At 40.1% G+C, this 17,708-nt stretch overlaps 1 protein-coding gene across 8 annotated transcripts in view; it reads left to right on the top strand.

The window, feature by feature from the left end:
• Nucleotides 1-17,708, top strand: part of TFEC (transcription factor EC) — a 667,358-nt gene that overhangs the window by 619,933 nt on the left and 29,717 nt on the right. For 7 of the 8 annotated variants that reach the window (XM_079931385.1, XM_079931383.1, XM_079931386.1 and 4 more), the window contains one exon: nucleotides 9,824-9,910. The exons of the other annotated variant lie outside the window; for it this stretch is intronic. In XM_079931385.1, coding sequence (XP_079787511.1) covers nucleotides 9,824-9,910 — 87 coding nt within the window. The remainder of the gene's footprint in view (nucleotides 1-9,823; nucleotides 9,911-17,708) is intronic. 8 annotated transcript variants of the gene reach the window in all.

The raw sequence follows: 17,708 nt of genomic DNA, 5'->3' as shown, positions 1-17,708 counted from the left end.
CTAGAGAATTTTTTATTTCATTTATTGTGTTGTTCATCACTGTTTGTTTGCTCTGTAGTTCTTCTAGGTCCTTGTTAAACATTTCTTGTATTTTCTACATTCTATTTCCAAGATTTTGGATCATCTTTACTATCATTATTCTGAATTCTTTTTCAGGTAGACTGCCTATTTCCTCTTCATTTTTTAGGTCTGGTGTGTTTTTGCCTTGCTCCTTCATCTGCTGTGTGTTTCTCTGTCTTCTCATTTTGCTTAACTTACTGTGTTTGGGGTCTCCTTATCGCAGGCTGCAGGTTTGTAGTTTCCATTGTTTTTGGTATCTATCCCCAGTGGCTAAGTTTGGTTCAGTGGGTTGTGTAGGCTTCATGGTGGAGGGGACTAATGCCTGTGTTCTGGGGGATGAGGCTGGATCTTGTCTTTCTGGTAGGCAGGTCCATGTCTGGTGGGTGTGTTTTGGGGTATCTGTGGCCTTATTATGATTTTAGGCGGCCTCTGTGCTAATGGGTGGGGTTGTGTTCCTTTCTTGCTAGTTGTTTGGCATAGGGTGTCCTGCACTCCAGCTTGCTGGTCGTTGACTGGAGTTGGGTCTTGGCATTGAGATGGGGATCTCTGGGAGATTTTCACTGTTTGATATTACATGGAGCTGGGAGGTCTGTTGTGGACCAGTGTCCTGAACTTGGCTCTCCCATCTCAGTGGCAGAGTCCTGATGCCTGTTTGGAGCACCAAGAGCCTGTCCTCCACATGGCACAGAATAAAAGGGAGAAAAGAAAGAAAGAAAGAAAGAAGATAAAGTAAAATAAAATAAACGTATTAAAATAAAAAATAATTATTTAGAGAAAAAAATTTTTAAGCAGTAAAAAAAAAAAAGGCAAGACAGAACCCTAGGACAAATGGTAAAAGCAAAGCTATACAGAAAAAATCACACACAGAAGCATAGACATACTCACAAAAAGAGAAAAAGGGAAATATACATATATATATCATTGCTCCCTAAGTCCCCCTCCTCAATTTGGGATGATTCGTTGTCTATTCATGTATTCCACAGATGCAGGGTACATCAAGTTGATTGTGAAGATTTAATCCACTGCTTCTGAGGCTGCTGGGTGAAATTTCCCTTTCTTTTCTTTGTTCTCACAGCTCCCAGGTTTCAGCTTTGGATTTGGGCCTGCCTCTGCGTGTATTTCGCCTGAGGGCGTCTGTTCATCGCTCAGACAAGATGGGGTTAAAGGAACCACTGATTCGGGGGCCCTGGCTCACTCAAGCCGGGGTGAGGGAGGGGTACGGAGTACGGGGCGAGCCTGCGGCAGCAGAGGCCGGCAGGACGTTGCACCGTCCTGAGGTCCGCTGTGTGTTCTCCCGGAGAAGTTGTCCCTGGATCACTGGATCCTGGCAGTGGCAGGCTGCAGAGGCTCCCGGGAGGGGAGGTGGGGATAGTGACCTGTGCTCGCACACAGGCTTCTTGGTGGCGGCAGCAGCAGCCTGAGTGTCTCATGCGCAGACAAGCCTCTCGGGCTGGTGAGTGCTGGTCGGCTCCGATCTTCTGTGCGGGAATCTCTCCATTTTGCCCTCCGCACCCCGGTGGCTGCACTCTCCTCCGTGGCTCTGAAGCTTCCCCGCTCCGCCCCCCGCAGTCTCTGCGCGCGAAGGGGCTTCCTAGTGTGTGGAAACCTTTCCTCCTTCACAGCTCCCTCCCCTGGTGCAGGTCCCGTCCCTGTTCTTTTGTCTCTGTTTTTTCTTTTTTCTTTTGCCCTACCCAGGTACGTGGGGAGTTTCTTGCCTTTTGGGAGGTCTGAGGTCTTCTGCCACCGTTCAGTAGGTGTTCTGTGGGAGTTTTTCCACGTGTAGATGTATTTCTGATGTATTTATGGGAAGGTGATCTCCGAGTCTTACTCTTCCGCCATCTTGAAGGTCCTCTGATCTCTCTTTTTTTTTTTTTTTTTTTGCGGTACGCTGGCCTCTCACTGTTGTGGCCTCTCCCATTGTGGAGCACAGACTCCGGACGCGCAGGCTCAGCAGCCATGGCTCACGGGCCTAGCTGCTCCGCGGCATGTGGGATCTTCCCGGACCGGGGCACGAACCCCTGTCCCCTGCATTGGCAGGTGGACTCTCAACCACTGCGCCACCAAGGAAGCCCCTCTGATCTCTTTTTCTACGAGGTTTTTTTGTGTTTGTTTTTGCTTTAGTTTCCACATATAAGTGAGATCATGCAGTATTTGTCTTTCTTTGTCTGACTTCCTTCACTTAGCATAATGCCTTTGAGGCCTGCTTTTGCTGTATCCCGTAAGTTCTGGGTTGTCGTGTCTCTATTTTTGTTTGTCTTAATAAACTTTTTAATTTCCCTTTTAATTTCCTCTTTGATCCATTGAATGTTCAGGAGAGTGTTGTGTAATTTCAATGTGTTTGTGAATTTTCTAGTTTCCTCTTGTTGATTTCTAGTTTCATGCCATTGTGATTAGCAAAGACACTTAGTATTATTCCACTCTTCTTGAATTTGTTAAGACTTGTTTTGTGGTCTAACATATGGTCTATCCTAGAAAATGTCACATGTATACTTGAGAGTACACATGTGTATTCTGCTGTCAATGGATAGAATGTTCTTTATGTATCTTTTAGGTCCAGGAAATCTATAGTGTTGATCAAATCCACTGTTTCCTTATTGATTCTCTGTGTGGATGATCTATCCATTGTTGAGAGTGGGGTAAAAAAGTCTTCAACTATTATTGTTTATAGTAACTATACCATTTATTTTTCTCTTTAGCTCTGTTAGTTTTTTCTTTATATACTTAGGTGCTGTGATGTTGGACTCATAAATAGTTACATCTTTTTGATGCATTGACCCCTGTATCATTATATAATGACCTTCTTTGTCTCTTTTTACCATTTTTAGTTTAGTCTGTTTTGTCTGATGTAAGCAATATAAGCTGTCTACCCCTGCTTTCTTTTGGTTACCACTGCTTGAAATGTCGTTTTCCATCCCTTCACTCTCAGTCTATTTGTGTCTTTAAGGTGAAAGTGAGTCTCCTGTAGACAGCACATTTTGGATCTTCTATTTTTAATCCATTCATCCATACTATGTCTTTGAATTGGAGAATTTAATTCATTTATATTTAAAGTAATTACTGATAGAAAAGGGCTCACTACAATAAAATGTTTTTAGTTGTTTTCTGGTTATTTTGTAGCTCCATCATTCCCTGTTTCTTATCCTGCTATCATTTTTTGTGTTCTGCCTTTTGGTATCAATATGCTTTGACTTCTTTATTGAGTTCTTTTGCGTAATTACAATACTATAAGATTTTCCTGTGGTTATCATGAGGCTTACATAAAATAACTTAAACTTATAACACCCTATTTTAAATTGATAGCAACTTAACTTCAATAGAATTTGTATTCTTTACACTTTTACTTCTTCTCCCCATCACACTTTAGGTTATTGCTGTTAAAATTTATACTTATTGGGTTATTAATAATAGATTATTCTATTTCTTAATTTTGTTTAGTTATCTGTCTGTGTTTTCATGTAGGTCACTAAACTTCCTTAAAAGGATTATTCTGAATTCTTTATCTGACAGTTCATAGATCTCCATTTCTTTAGGGTCAGTTATTGGAGTTTAATTAGTTTCCTTTGGTGGTGTCATATTTACCTGATTTTTTATGATCCTTAATTCCTTATGTTGGTATCTGTGCATTTGAGTAACAGGGCTCCTCTTGCAGACTTTACAGGTTTGCTTTGCCAGAGACAGTTCTTCATCAGTCTGCTCACTTTGGGTTTCTGGATGTGTCTGCCACTAATGCCTTCGGGCAGGTGGAGCCTGATATTATGATATATTTGGGTGAGGCAACTGTTAGAACTCTGAAGACAGGGATTGGGGGTTGTGCCACTAGCTGAGAGCAGTTGGATAGGACTGTTGGCTTTGTTTCTTATTCAAGTGAGGCTGTAGAATGGGCTCCACAGTTGCCTGAATTCTCTGATCAGGCTTACTAGATGGTTGGGACTGGATGTAGCAGTGGGGGCTATGAATTAGCTTCCCTGTGCTAGCAGGGAAGTAGGTTAGGGCCCAGGGCCTGTGCAGTTCATTGTTTGGAGGCCTGAATAAGGCCTGAGTATGCACTGAATACCCTGGTCAGATGAGGCCACTGAGTTTGCTCTGCAGATAGGGGAAGCCATGGCTGTGCTCTCTGTTCAAGTGCCACTGTATGTGGGACTGTTGAATGAGCTATGCAACTTCCCATGTGTTCTGGGTTAGGTTTCCTTGTTGGATGGGCTGAAGGCTGTATTCAATGATGAGCAAGACTATGAATTAGATTCTCTGCCCAGACACAGTTGCAGAAGCTGCTCTAAAACAAGTAAAGCTCTTTGTTGTCTTAACTCAAGCTGACCCACGCCCAAGCTCCTTGGCTGAACAGGGCTGCTGGCTTTGCTCTCCAGACTATCAGTTCTGTCTGCCCTTTGCTCAGCTTGAGTGCTGCTGTGCTGCAAAACTTTCAGGTATTTTTGCTAGCCCTTCTGATCAGTTGGGGCCAGAGGAATAGCCTTCCAGACTATTCTCAATTTTCCAAGGAGGTTCTCAGTTTGAGAGATGCCAAGAGCTACCCTTGGCTATGAATTAATCTTCCTGCCTGTGCATAGCATGGGAAGACCCCATGACTGGTACTGGCTTTGCTCTGTGGGTGATCTGCTCTGCCTGTCCACCTGCCTCTTGACTCAAGCCCCACTGTGCCACACAACTTCCAGGAGTTGTCACTAGCTCTTCTGTTCAGATGGGGCTGGAAAGTACTTTTCACTGTGGGTGGGGCCATGACTCAGCACCTTGACTGGGTGTGGACAAATGGGCTCTAGGTCTGATAAAACTCCTTGAGGATCTGAATCAGTCAGATCTGTGCCCCCTCCCCCCAAGTTACCTGGTAAAAGTGTACCCCTGATTTGGTTCTGCAGACCAACGATGTCGCTGGTTGGATTTACTACACAGGCACTGCAGATATGAACTGTCTGCCAAGATCTGTGTGTTGATTGTTGCAAGCCCCTCCCTGCTTCTCTGTCACAGATTCCCAGTGGCTGGGCCCCATAGATTCCTCTGCAATTACCGTAGTGCGAGATCAAAGTAGGGGCTCCCACAGAGCAGCCCACAATGTTGAAGGAGATTGGTTGTCCGCCCTGGGTTCTCTTTTCCCTCTGGACGAACCAGTGGCTCAGAGAAGACCTCTCTGCATAGTGTTGCACTGTCCTAGGGGAGGGTCAATGTGGTCAATGTGTAGCTGCTTCTCTCACCTTCTGATGCAGTCTGCCTTGATCTCTGAGGTTCAGTGGGTATTTCAGCCTCACCCCCGTGCTCTAGGATTCTCTTAGTGGTGTCTTGTTTCTGAATAGATGTTAATTGTTCTTCTCATGATGGTGAGTGAATTCAGGAGCTAACTATGTTGCCATCTTGGTGATGTCACTCTGATGCTTACATTTTTTGAAGTTTCTAACACGAGGGCAGTGAGATTGCTCAGGATTTGGTGGCTGTTGCCATATTTTTGTGTTTCTTTCTTCTATGCTTGTCCTCCTGTGACATCACGGAACATTTCATTAATTCAAAGACCCCAGAAATCATAGCTACCACAGAAAAAATCTATGAGAGCATCCATAGATTTAGGATTTGGGGGTTGGAATTAGGAATAATTAGGTGATTAAAGCGCTCCAAGACAATCAGATATAAAGTCAAATAAGCATTTTATAGCATGGGTCTTTCCAAGATAAAATTCAAATTTGTACTCACGGCACACAGGACTCTTCCACACTTAACCCTTGCTACCCTACCCAGACTTATCATTACACATCTGCATGGTACTGTGTTCTTCAGCCATATGGTTCACTAGTGATTTTCACAGCGGCCAGGTTCTTCCTTATATCCTTTCTTTACCAACTACTCATTCAATCTCCATTTATCTGGATAATTCTGACTGACTCTTCAAAATTCGTCTCAGGTTTCTTCTTTCCCTGGGGGTATTCTGTGTGGATTAGGTACCTATTCTCTGAGTTTTCATAGTAACACCTATATCATGTGGATAAAAATTGCTCTTATCGTAGCATTTTTACAGCACATGCTATATTTTAATTATTCCTTGTCTTGTTTTTCTTATCTTCTGTACTCTGCTAGAACTCTAAGTTGAAGGGAAGAGAAAAAAAAGGAAGCAAATACTTATACTATTATGTAGAAAAGGCTATGGTATATGTAGAAGTGCAGAAGTGCTGTTCTGCTTCAGAAGTATGTCAAGTAGACTTAGAGGAAAATGGCTAGTGGGGCAATTTAGCCAAGTAAAATAGCATGAGCAAAGAATAGGAAACAGCATGAGGTGATGACAAAAGGTCACACTAGAGAAGCAGGTAATAGACAAATCACAGAAAGGCTGGTGCTCCATGTTAAGTAATTTCAAATCCTTGAAAGGCTTAAATGTAAGGGCTAGGGCGACATAATCAGATTTGACTTTAATATCACTCTGTCAACTATGTAGAAGAAGAAACCTGGAGGGAGGGAGCGACCAGTGGGGAGGTTATTTCTATAGTACAATGAGAGATGATGAGGCCTTATATTAGAACATGTTAGAACTGAGGTATCTGTGAGACCACAATGTGGAGATGCTGGTAACAGCTAGATATCCAAGTTTGTCTTGAGGAGGAGTAATCTAGACTGGAGGAAGAGATTTAAGAGTTGTCAGCCTATGGGTAGAACTTGAAAATTTGAATGAGGAAGAAAGCTCCTGAAGAACATGAAAACAATGAGGAGAGTAGGAAACCAAGGGTGGGATTGAGGAGATCACCCACATTTAAGGGGTGGTCAGAGGAAAAGGACTGTAAAGGTAAAGTAAAAAGATAACTAGTGTGGTGCCACTGAAGGAACCTGTTTAAAGAAGGAGGAAATGACCCACACACTCAAATGTAGTGACTGAGTCTAGTAAAATAAGGACTGATAAATATCTATTGAATTTATCAGTCAAGCAGTCAAAGAAAATAGCAACAAAAGGAATTTCAGTAAGATGGTGAGCAAGAACCATTCTACTTTGAATTCAGAGTTAACAGGAAGTAGAGAGAGAGAACTCCTGGGGAGTTAGGGGTGGTTGGGCAGAAAGATAATAGCGTAAAAGCATAGAGAGTCATAATGAAAATTGTTCAGTTGATTTGCCATAGGGGGTCTAAATTGGATCTAAATGGAATATTGCATTTGATGAGTGAGATAATTGAATTTAAAATTTCAGAAATGGAGTGGTATAGACTAGAAGGTGATAGGACTCAGGCATGGTCTAGAGAATAGGTGAAGAGAAGGCTAAATTCAGATTTATGACTTTGAGAGTGGTGAGCTAAAATATTCAACTACAATTGAATTTATTTTTCATAGATTTCTGACAGCTGTTGCTACAGAGTTTTTTAGGTTTTTTAGGTTTCATGGTTACTTGGTATTATTTTTTTATTATTTTTGCTTTAACATTTGATCTTGAATTTTATATGGTCTAATATTAACATTGTTACTGTTGCTTTCCTTTTGGTCATTTTTGTTGTTCATCTTTGCACTTTATTTTCTGCTTTCTCTATTGTTTTATTTTAAATGTGTCCCTTATAGACAAAGTATTACAATACCTTTGAAAAATCCAATTTGAATGATAATTTCTTGAGCACTATGTTAACTCATTTACATTCTTGTAATTATTTTACCATTAGGATTTAATACTTACCTTTTTCACATTTTTTTTAAATTACTATGCTTTCTGTTTCCTTATTTGCCATCTTTTTTTCTATCCTCTATTGGATAGGTTAAATTTCTCTCTCTCTCTTTTTGGTTACACCTAACTTAAGACACATAGCTATATTTCTTCTTTATCTATGTCATTGTTTAACAATATCTATGTCATACCCTTAAGTAAAAGTCTATCTGAGTATGGTCTTCTCCTTCTTGTTCTCACCTATCTTTCTGAATTGATATTTTTAGAATGAATACACACACATACATTCTTCTTATTTAGACCACAAACATTTTACTGTTACTTCCTCATTCTTATATTTTGTATTGATTTCATAGTTTTATTTATTATCTGACTAGTGTACTTCCTGAAAGAGTGTTTTCCGAAGGTCTTTTTGCCCTAAAACTTCTGAGTTTTTATGTCTAAGAAAAGCTTTATTTCATGCACACACTTAAAGGATATTTTATTGGTTATAAATGTCTAGGTTCAAAATTCTTTACCTTTAACACTTCAAATGTTATCCCATTGTTTTCTTGCACCCAGGGTTGTTGAAAAGCTTGATTCTTAGTCTTTTGTAGACCTTTTCTTATAATCTTTTCCTTTGTCCTTGAGCCTCATTCTTTCCATAACTATTATTTCCATTTTTATTTTAGTAAAAATATTGTGTTCTTCCTTTGTATTTCATCATCTTCATTTATCACTTTGAGGACGCTTATTCTGCTGATTTGTAATTCTTCTTTTGTCTAATCTGTTCATTCTGTTTCATCTGATATAAAATGATGTGTTTGTTGTCTTTCTTAAAGTAGCAACTGGATTCCAAGGTGATTAATTATGAAGATTCCTGGAAGCTGTGAAGCAAAGTTTTGGTTTAGATTTTAAAGTCAATTTAGAATAATGGAAGAGACAGCAACTCCAACAAATTAGGGGAAAAGATAGTCATGTAGGTGGATGACAGAAATTATGGATAGAAGTGTTAGAGGCAAAAGTAGAGTCTCCAAGGAGGATGAACTTTGACATGTAGGAAAGAAGGGTTTCCTTCTGGAATAGAAGAAACCTGAGTATGTTTATAGGTAAGAGGAAAAAATGAGAGATGCAGGAGACTGAGTAATTTATGATGTAAGCTTCCAGAAAGAAAAGGGACAAATGACATGTGTAATTTTTATTGAAACTATCAGAAATGCTCCAAAGTAAACCACTTACCATGAATTGTGTTTAGCATCCTTCTTCCCTCAGGTTTTCTTCACATCTGTTCAATACAAATTTGTTGTCCATTTAATGGTGGAGTAGTAATAAGAAAAATGTCATGAAATTAAAATTTGAGTTTGGTAACAATCAATAATATACTTGAAAACTTTCAGAAAGTGGACTAACCAAAAGAAAGAAAACATGTATATTTATTTTCCTAGATCCTTTAGAGATCTCTCAGTGCACATGGAATAACATCTAAAGTCCAGAACAGGGCCTAGAGCCACACTCTGGAATATGGTACCCAATGGCCACGTGTGTGTGTATGTGTGTGTGTGTTTGTTTTTATTTTTTTGTGGTACGCGGACCTCTCACTGTTGTGGCCTCTCCCGTTGTGGAGCACAGGCTCCAGACGTGCAGGCTTAGCGGCCGTGGCTCACGGGCCCAGCCGCTCCGCGGCATGTGGGATCTTCCCTGCCCGGGGCACGAACTCATGTCCCCTGCATCGGCAGGCGGACTCTCAACTGCTGCGCCACCAGGGAAGCCCCCTATCAAAACATTTTAAAAGAAAAATAAAGTTTGTAGGAAGTCATCTCTCTACAAGCTAAGTATATGAGCTCTGGCTCAAGGTATTCATGATAATCACTCTATTTATGCAGATACTAATTTCCAAAGGACTAACCCAGGGTGATTTGCCCAGCCATCACCTGCCAGCTGGCGTAAGCTAATGCAAGGAAAAGCAACACAGATCAGAGTGTCAGGATTACTTCATTTTAAGTTCTAAAATATTCTGCGTTTTGATACACATATAATCTAAATATTCTAAAAAAACTTTTAAAGATTGCTAAAATTTTTCTCTCTGAACTCAGACTGACGTGCAACTTTTATCATTATGCACAATATTCTAAATGTATTATATTTTGCTAGATGGAGGACGTTATTGAGGATATAACCGGTACGGAATCGAGTTTTAAAGAGGAAGGAACAGACTCTCCTCTGCTAATGCAAAGAACAGTAAGTGTTTCCAGACCTGAGGAGGTCAATGAGATTAAAATCAATAATAGCATATGATGATAAAACAAGAAATTTCATTTGATTAATAAGTGGTGTTTTCTTCTGCACTTTTGAAACAGGTACAAGATAGATAAATATTAAAAAATATTTATTGGGGCAGAAAAAAAGATACATAATTTTATTGAGGAAGATAATAGGACGTGTACTATTCTATCTGTCTATCTATCTATCTACTTACCTACCTAATCTCTATAAACACCATCTAATTATATATCTAGTCTGCTATAGCATTTTCTGTGAAATCTTCAGATTTCCGTTTGAAGCACAACATATCATAATACCCTCATAAGTTCATGGCTAAATTTTAACTATTTTACCATGACTAACAGCTATCAGATTCAGAGGCTCTACACCTTATAGAGGAAAGAAAAAAATTATAACAACAAAAATATAACTTTACTTCTGAGCCAATAACCAAAGGTTAAAGATGAACTGAAGAAAGCTAGAAGAGCCTCACACTACTTTAAGGCATGTAGACAGATTTCTGTGTTGAAATCACAAATTCCTGGAATAATATGCAGTGAAGAGTTATCTTATCTCCTATTTGATTACTGTTGCCTTCTCATTGTTCATTTATTAATCTCTAGAAATGAATCTGTAAAGGGTGTGCAAGCTCTTTCTATACAGTTTGAAGGGTTGTTGTTGGTTTGTTTATGGTTTTAGACCTTTGAGAAAACATGAGAAAAAATATGAAAGATTGTGATTTAATTGTTAAACATTTCATTTAAAGAAAGTGAATTCTGACTAGATACTGTTCATCAGTAAATCAGTGGGCTAAGTTGTATTAATATTAACAATGGACATTTTAAATTTAAAACTTTAAGAAAAAAATTAGACAAAGCATCCCTCTTTTCTTTATTAATTCCCAAATAGACTACAAAAAGGAGAATTATCTCTTTCCTCCTTTTCTCTCGTACAAAGGACCTCCACTTTATAACAAGTCATTAATACCACTATTAGACAAAGATCAAATGAGGTTTAAAATCTAGGTTTTTTTTTGAAGGTTTTTTTGGTGGATTTTGTTTGTTTGTTTTTTGCCTGTTTGTTCGTTCGTTTTTTAGAATGAAGTGACAATTCTTTCTACCTCTTCTCTCTTCAGGTTTTTAGCAGCATATTTATAGGAAATCTAACAAATTATCTATATAAATGTTATTAATGCTAAGTTTCCCCATCTAATTCAACAGCATGAGGTTACTATTTTCTTAACTAGTATTCAACTTCTGGATCTGAGGAAATGATATTAATTTCCTGCAATCTTCTCTTCCTTGTATGTGGTACTTATTTCATTGAAATTGTATATTGAAACATTCTCTTTGTCAAATTATCTTACTTGTTTTGTAGAGGTTGCATAGATTGCTTATTCCATGCAAACTGGTGACAGTGAGTATTGGGAATTTGCTTTTGATATACAGAATGTAAAAGATAGATACTACTGGCCTATTTGTACTTATATAAAGAAGTATCTGCTGTTGGCCAATCAATAATCATTGATAAATCAAGATCAAGATATAACCCCAAGCAGTTCAACTGACCAAATATTTATTCAATATATTATATGCAAAGCACAATACGTGCACTATAGGAAACTAAAAGTTGAGTGAGACACAATTCACATATCAAGAGGCAACATGATAGTGAGGCAGTGCAGTGAGGCACACCTGAGAGACAGGGAGGGAAAGAATATGGATCTTGGTATTAACCCAAGTTGTCATCTAGGTATTGTGCAAGTCACTTCTCTTTATTTCACTTTCTTCTTCTGCATTATGAGAATAATTGAAAATATTTATTGCCAAAGCTATTTTTATATTAAATCTTGGTAGATGGCATATATATATATATATATATATAATTTTTTTAAATGCTAGTCAGAGAGTTGCCCTGGAGTTTGACTAAAGTAGAAACCATGCGAAATTGAGATATTTTTGGAATGCTTTAGGAAAAGATGATATTTGAGATATAAAGGAAGGTTAAGATTTTAAGAGGTAGACATGAAGGCAGCAAAGTATAACAAGTTGAGAGAACAACATAAGAAAAGGCAAGAAGTCAGAAAAAAAGAATGTATAAGAATAGGTGGTAGAACAGAGATAGGAAATTCTGAAGGATATTTATAGTTCATGTGGATAAAAATAAAGACCTGTTAGATTCAGAGGAATGCTTTGAGTAAGCATTTTAGCTAGTGAACTTTTGGTTGTAGATGATAGAACCTGGCTAATATGGGGCTTAAGTATGAAAGGAATTTGTTGGCTCATGTCATCCACAAATTCCTAAGTAATATTGTATGTGAACATCCCTCCATAACTTTGCCTTTGTTCTGTACTGGCCTTATTCTCAGCTGTTGAGCAGACACTATCACAGCTTATTCCTAGCTATGCACACAATTCTTCCTTGCTAACCCAGTTTTTTTTCAGACATCCACTCCTTCACAAGGAAGAGGAAGTTTCTGATTAATTTAAGCCAACCCTGGTGACCCTGTTTCCCTGGCCAGAGATTGTTTTAAGAATGAGCTTGTGTTGCAATTCTGGCAAGTTGAGCAGGTTCCTGTGGTCTTCTAGAATTTACTTTAGCCTTTAAAGGAGACCCAAGAAAGAGAAGGTTTTGCCTCTCCATGATGTTGTAAGACAATGTGACTTATGTAGTCATTTTATTGCCCAGAAGGTAAATAAACTGAGGAAAAACTAAAGAAACAAAGGGAGAGGAAAATCCAAACGGAATGCAAAGAAATACTGCTTATATGCCCCTGGAGAATTCTTTACCTATGGATCTCACACATTAAGTAAGATTTTTTTCCTTTATTTTATAAGCTAATTGTGTCAGGATTTTCTGATTGTCATAACCAAATGCATCCTGGTGGATACATTAAGTCAAGCTTAAAAACTTAAGAGGAGAGCTGCCTTTCCCGCTTAGTTCCAGTTCAATCTCTGGGCTAATTCCTTGTGGAGCAAGTTCTGTCATATATCTAACTGTCAGCTAATTTTTCTGGGTCTTGGGCCCACGCTAGAGCTGTGAATCAGGCAGCTCCACAAAACAAATTATCTAGGTTAAGAGTGAGAACCAGGAGAGCAGGAGTTGTTACCAAAATAAATGTAAATGAATTCTAGAGAGGCTGAAACAACAGATGCCCATAATGGTAAGCTTCAAAAGTGAGGATATTTATCAATAATAATAATTTTTCTTAATGTCTCACCTACTATGTCACAGGCACGTTGCTGAGTATTTTACATATTTTCTGTAGTTCTCACAGAAATTGCAAAATCTTAGGGGCAGTCTACTGATTGTGCTGTTAGTCACTTTGGGGTTCTTTTGCTGTGACTTAAGCAGAAAACCTTGAGTGTAGATTTATCCCAGGACCACTGCATATAGGCTTAATTAAAAATCATGTTCTAACTTCTGTTGGTGGAAAGCTTGGAAGCTGCTAAGGATCCACTTGTGGTGGTCCTTCACATTTCCCCAGATTGAATGGAATAGTTCAAGGTTTTCACAGATCAATTTAGCCCAGGTATTTCTGACCCAGAAATGAATATTGAGTGATTAGTGACTAGACTCAGAATAATTAAGCAGAAGTTACCTCTCAATTTCTATTTGACCAAGAGAACTAGGCAACTGTCAATTCGTTCTTACTGCAACAATTTTGTAAATTGGACTGAAAAGACCCAAAGTGCAAGAAACATTCAGTGAAATCAGCTGTGTTTTCATCAATACCTTAACCTCTCAGTTTCTCAGTCTCCTTGGTGTCAATGGTATTTTTCTCCTTCCTATCCAGCCATCCCTTCACATGATGATATCTTAGATCTTGTTATTATGTATTTCTCTATCCTATAACATTTTTATTTCATACTTTTTGACCATTACATTCTGTTTTTCAGTGCACCTAGTCTAATGTTCTTACTTCACCAATTGCTCAAGCTTCTGGAGACTCCAAATCAATTGACTCTACCACTGTTTTTCTCAAGAGCTATTATTTCTCACTCATGACATCTTTTTTGATATAGAATATGTTTATTATACATAATCTAGGTATATTGAGTATAAAATAACTATCAGTGCAAATAATTACACACACACATTATTAGGGTTAAGCGTCAGGTTAGGGTTTTTGTGTCTCAAAGGCTTGTGTTGTGCGACTTCTCAGTCTGTTTTCCAGATGATCGCCATTCTCAGATACAACATTTGCAAATCAGTGTTTTCTCACATTCGGTCCACTGCCTCTTTCGTCATGCATACGCTTGCCTGTGCTGTTGAAAACCTTTTCAGTCACCTGGAGCCCCAACTGGGTTTATTGTGCTTCTCTTTCCCTTGCTTGGGGACACCAATCCACAAACATGGTTCCAAGACTGAGGTCCAAGAACGCAGTACCTATGGGTTTCTTCTAGGCCTGGCCTGGCTTCAGGTTGTACGTTGCAGTAGTCGATTTGGTGTGAGTTTCTTGTTGTAGGTGGCACGAGAAAGGAATCCATTGTGATGCTTGTGCATGGAGCGGTCCTGTTTCCCCAACACCATTCATTGCGCAGGCTATCATATCCCCTCGGGACCTTCTCACCTCCTTTGTCAGAGACGAATAGACACATAAGCGTGGCTTTCTTTCTGGCCTCTCCTTTCTCCTCCATGGATCTATGTGGATGTCTTGTGTGCCTATACCATGGTGTCTTGATGATGGCAGGTTGGCAGGCTAGTTGGAAATCAGGCAGTGTGGGAAGTCCGAAGTCTGTGCTTCTGTCTGAAGAGCGTATTGACACTCTCTAGGTTCTTTTGTGTTTCCAGACGCATTTTGGAATTCTTGGTTGTACTTGTCTGAGAAAATCCGTGGGTATTTTGAGAGGAATGGCATTGCATCTCTGGATTGCCTTGGGGGTGTGGAATCATTTCCACAAGACGGACTTTTGCGATCCATGAGCACCACCTGTCTTTCCATGTTTTGTGTGTATCATTTTCATTTTCTTTCATTGGTATGTCTCTCATCCAGTTTTCTGAGTTATGGGTCTTGTAGGTCATGGGTTAGATGGACTCCTAGGTATTTTTTTTGTGTTGTTACCGTCATTGTCCACAGGGTTCTCTTCTTCCTTCCTCATTCAGATAGTTTGTTGTGAGTGTACAGAAAGGCAACCGATTTCTGTAGTGTCGATGAAGTTTCTACCCTGCAATCAAACTGAGCTTCCTGACGGGTTTTGTTCTGTTTTGTTCTGTTTTCTTTTGGGGGCAGAGGGGGTCACCTTCAGCATTCTCTGTGCAGAGAATCAGGTCCATTGGACTCTTTCCTCTGCCGTTGGATACCTCTTCTTTCTTTTTTCCATGCCATTAATATGGTGAGGATTTCCTCCATCTTGGAAAATGAAAGCGGCCAGTGTATGCAATAACTGGCCCCCTTCTCCTTCCTCCATCTCTATCTCTCTGAGACCTCCAGGAAGGGCAGGACAAGGCCAGGGCTGCATAGAGCTCAGCTTGGTGAGCTGGATCGCTGTTCGTCTGCCCCTCCATCCAGGGCGTAATTTGCTCTACCATCTGTGGCCGGGGGTGTGGTCGTGCGGGGTTGGGGGTCCTGTCAGCCTTTTCCCTCTTTGAACCAATCTTTTCTTCGTTATGTGTTGGCAAACTGCAGTCCACCAGACGGGTTGTCTGAGGCCAGCCTTTGGTTTGGGCCGAACACCAGCCTCTGTGGGTCACCCTGTGGTGCCCAGCATACAGCCCCACCCTGCTCACCTTTGTACTCCAACTGGCTGTACTCTGGGTCCTCCAGCTGACACTGGGGGAAGCATGGCATGGTGCTCCAGGTCAGTGCCAGATGTGCTGTGCTCTTTTCAAAGCCCAGGATTGGGTCCCGTGGACCTCTGGGCCCTGATTCCGGAGAACCCTCCATGGCCACACTCACCCAGAGCCCTCGCTGGCCCTCGTAGGCAGTGGGGACAGGGATGTGGGGTGGGCTGCCCCGGCCCCTCACTCATGACATTTTGACAATTTCTTTTTTAACCTATTCTTGGTCAAGTACTATAACCATTTCTCTTGCGAACACTCTTAGCATATACCCATTTTTCTTCATTTGATTCTCCTAACAAAAGCCCAACCCTGATTAAACTTATTTTTCATCTTACTCCACATCTTCACCTGGGTAGCTGAATGGATAAAATTTTACCACATTGCTCGTAGTACTCGCCTCCAATACATCACCAAAATTTCATAGGGGCTTTCGCTACTACCAGACAATACTACAGCTATTCCTTGGTGAAAATTCTCATTAATTAAGACAACATTATACTCTCTCTTCTCTTCTCAAATCTCCACCATTCCCCATCCATTCTCCATTTTCTAGCTGATTTCTCTTTCACAACATACTTCAGAGAGAAAATATATGCAATCAGGTTAGAACTTACTTGTTAGCTTTGCATCACAAATTCTATAAGACCACCTGCATCTGTTTTGATTTTCTCTGCCATCCCTTCTGTTAGAATAGAATTGTCCCAGCTCATAATCTGAAGCCAGCCCAACTACTTGTGTCCTAGATCTCACAAATTCTTACCTTCTCAAGCACTCTCCCTCTAAATAGCAACTCCTCCTATATCATCGGTCTATTCTGATGTATTGAATTATAAATATCAGCATTACACTTGTCTTTACTAAGATTCCCCCCAAATAAAACCAAATCAAACAACTCCCTTTGAATGCAGTTCCTCTCCAGCTACCACATCATTTCCTGACTTCCTACCCCTCAGAACTCTCTCTGCTTCCATTTCCTTACCTCCCATCCAAACTACTCTCCAATACAGCTGTTGCCCTTACAATTCTAAAAGAGCTCTTAAAACCAACCAGTACCAAAGCCAGTAGTAAATTCTCCATTCTCACCAGGCTTGGTTTCTCTGTGGCAGTAGCCATGGTTGACCACTCCCTCCTTCTTGAAGTATTATCTGGGATTCTGTAGCGCCATATTTTTTGGCTTTTCACCCACCTTACTGGTTCTTTCTCTTCTAATAGACATCTACATGCTAAAGTGTTCCCAGGCTTAGACTTCAGTCCTCTTTTCTCACATATCTATACATTCTGTTGGTGATCTCAACCCTTCTCCAGCCTAGCTGTCTCCCCTAATGCTAGATTCGTATGTCTTACTGCTACCCTAACATCTTTTGTGCTTCCAACAGACATCTCAAACCTAATCTGACTGAAAAGAAGTTTTTGTCCCCCTCCTTATCCATCTAGAACCAACACCCTCCAAAAAAAGTAATTCTTCTTCTCTCTCTTACTTCCACACAACCACATTTACCAGTATGCCCTCCTACTCTGCATCCCAGATTTCCTGAATCTCACAGCTTATCAGCTCCTCTAGTAAAACCCTTTTCCAGGCTATGATCATCTCTCACTTGAACTTCAGAACTAAGCTCTCTGCTACTTCTTTCCCCCGTACAGCTGTTGATCACAGAGCAGCCAGAACGATCTTCACATAGCAAAACTCAGATCCTGTTTCTCTGACTGCTGAGCATTCTGTTAACTTCCTGAAATCCTCAGAATATAACCAGGACCCTTTACCATAGTCAGCACTTCCCTGTAACTTTAGGCTCTGGTCTTGATAGCCTTCTTCCTACTCCTTGAATATGACATGCATATTATCATTTTAGGACCATGGAATTTCCTTTTTTGGGCTTGGAATGATTTTGTCCCAGATCTTTGCATGACCATCTCTTTATGCCTCAGATCTTTAGTCCATATCAACTTGTCAGAGAGGTCTTCCACAATCACCCTATTTGGAAGACCCCAT

Source organism: Stenella coeruleoalba (genome assembly GCF_951394435.1).
Source record: "Stenella coeruleoalba genome assembly, chromosome: 9".
In the NCBI taxonomy this organism is placed as follows: Eukaryota; Metazoa; Chordata; class Mammalia; order Artiodactyla; family Delphinidae; genus Stenella; species Stenella coeruleoalba.
This window is presented reverse-complemented; position numbering and strand designations above follow the sequence as displayed.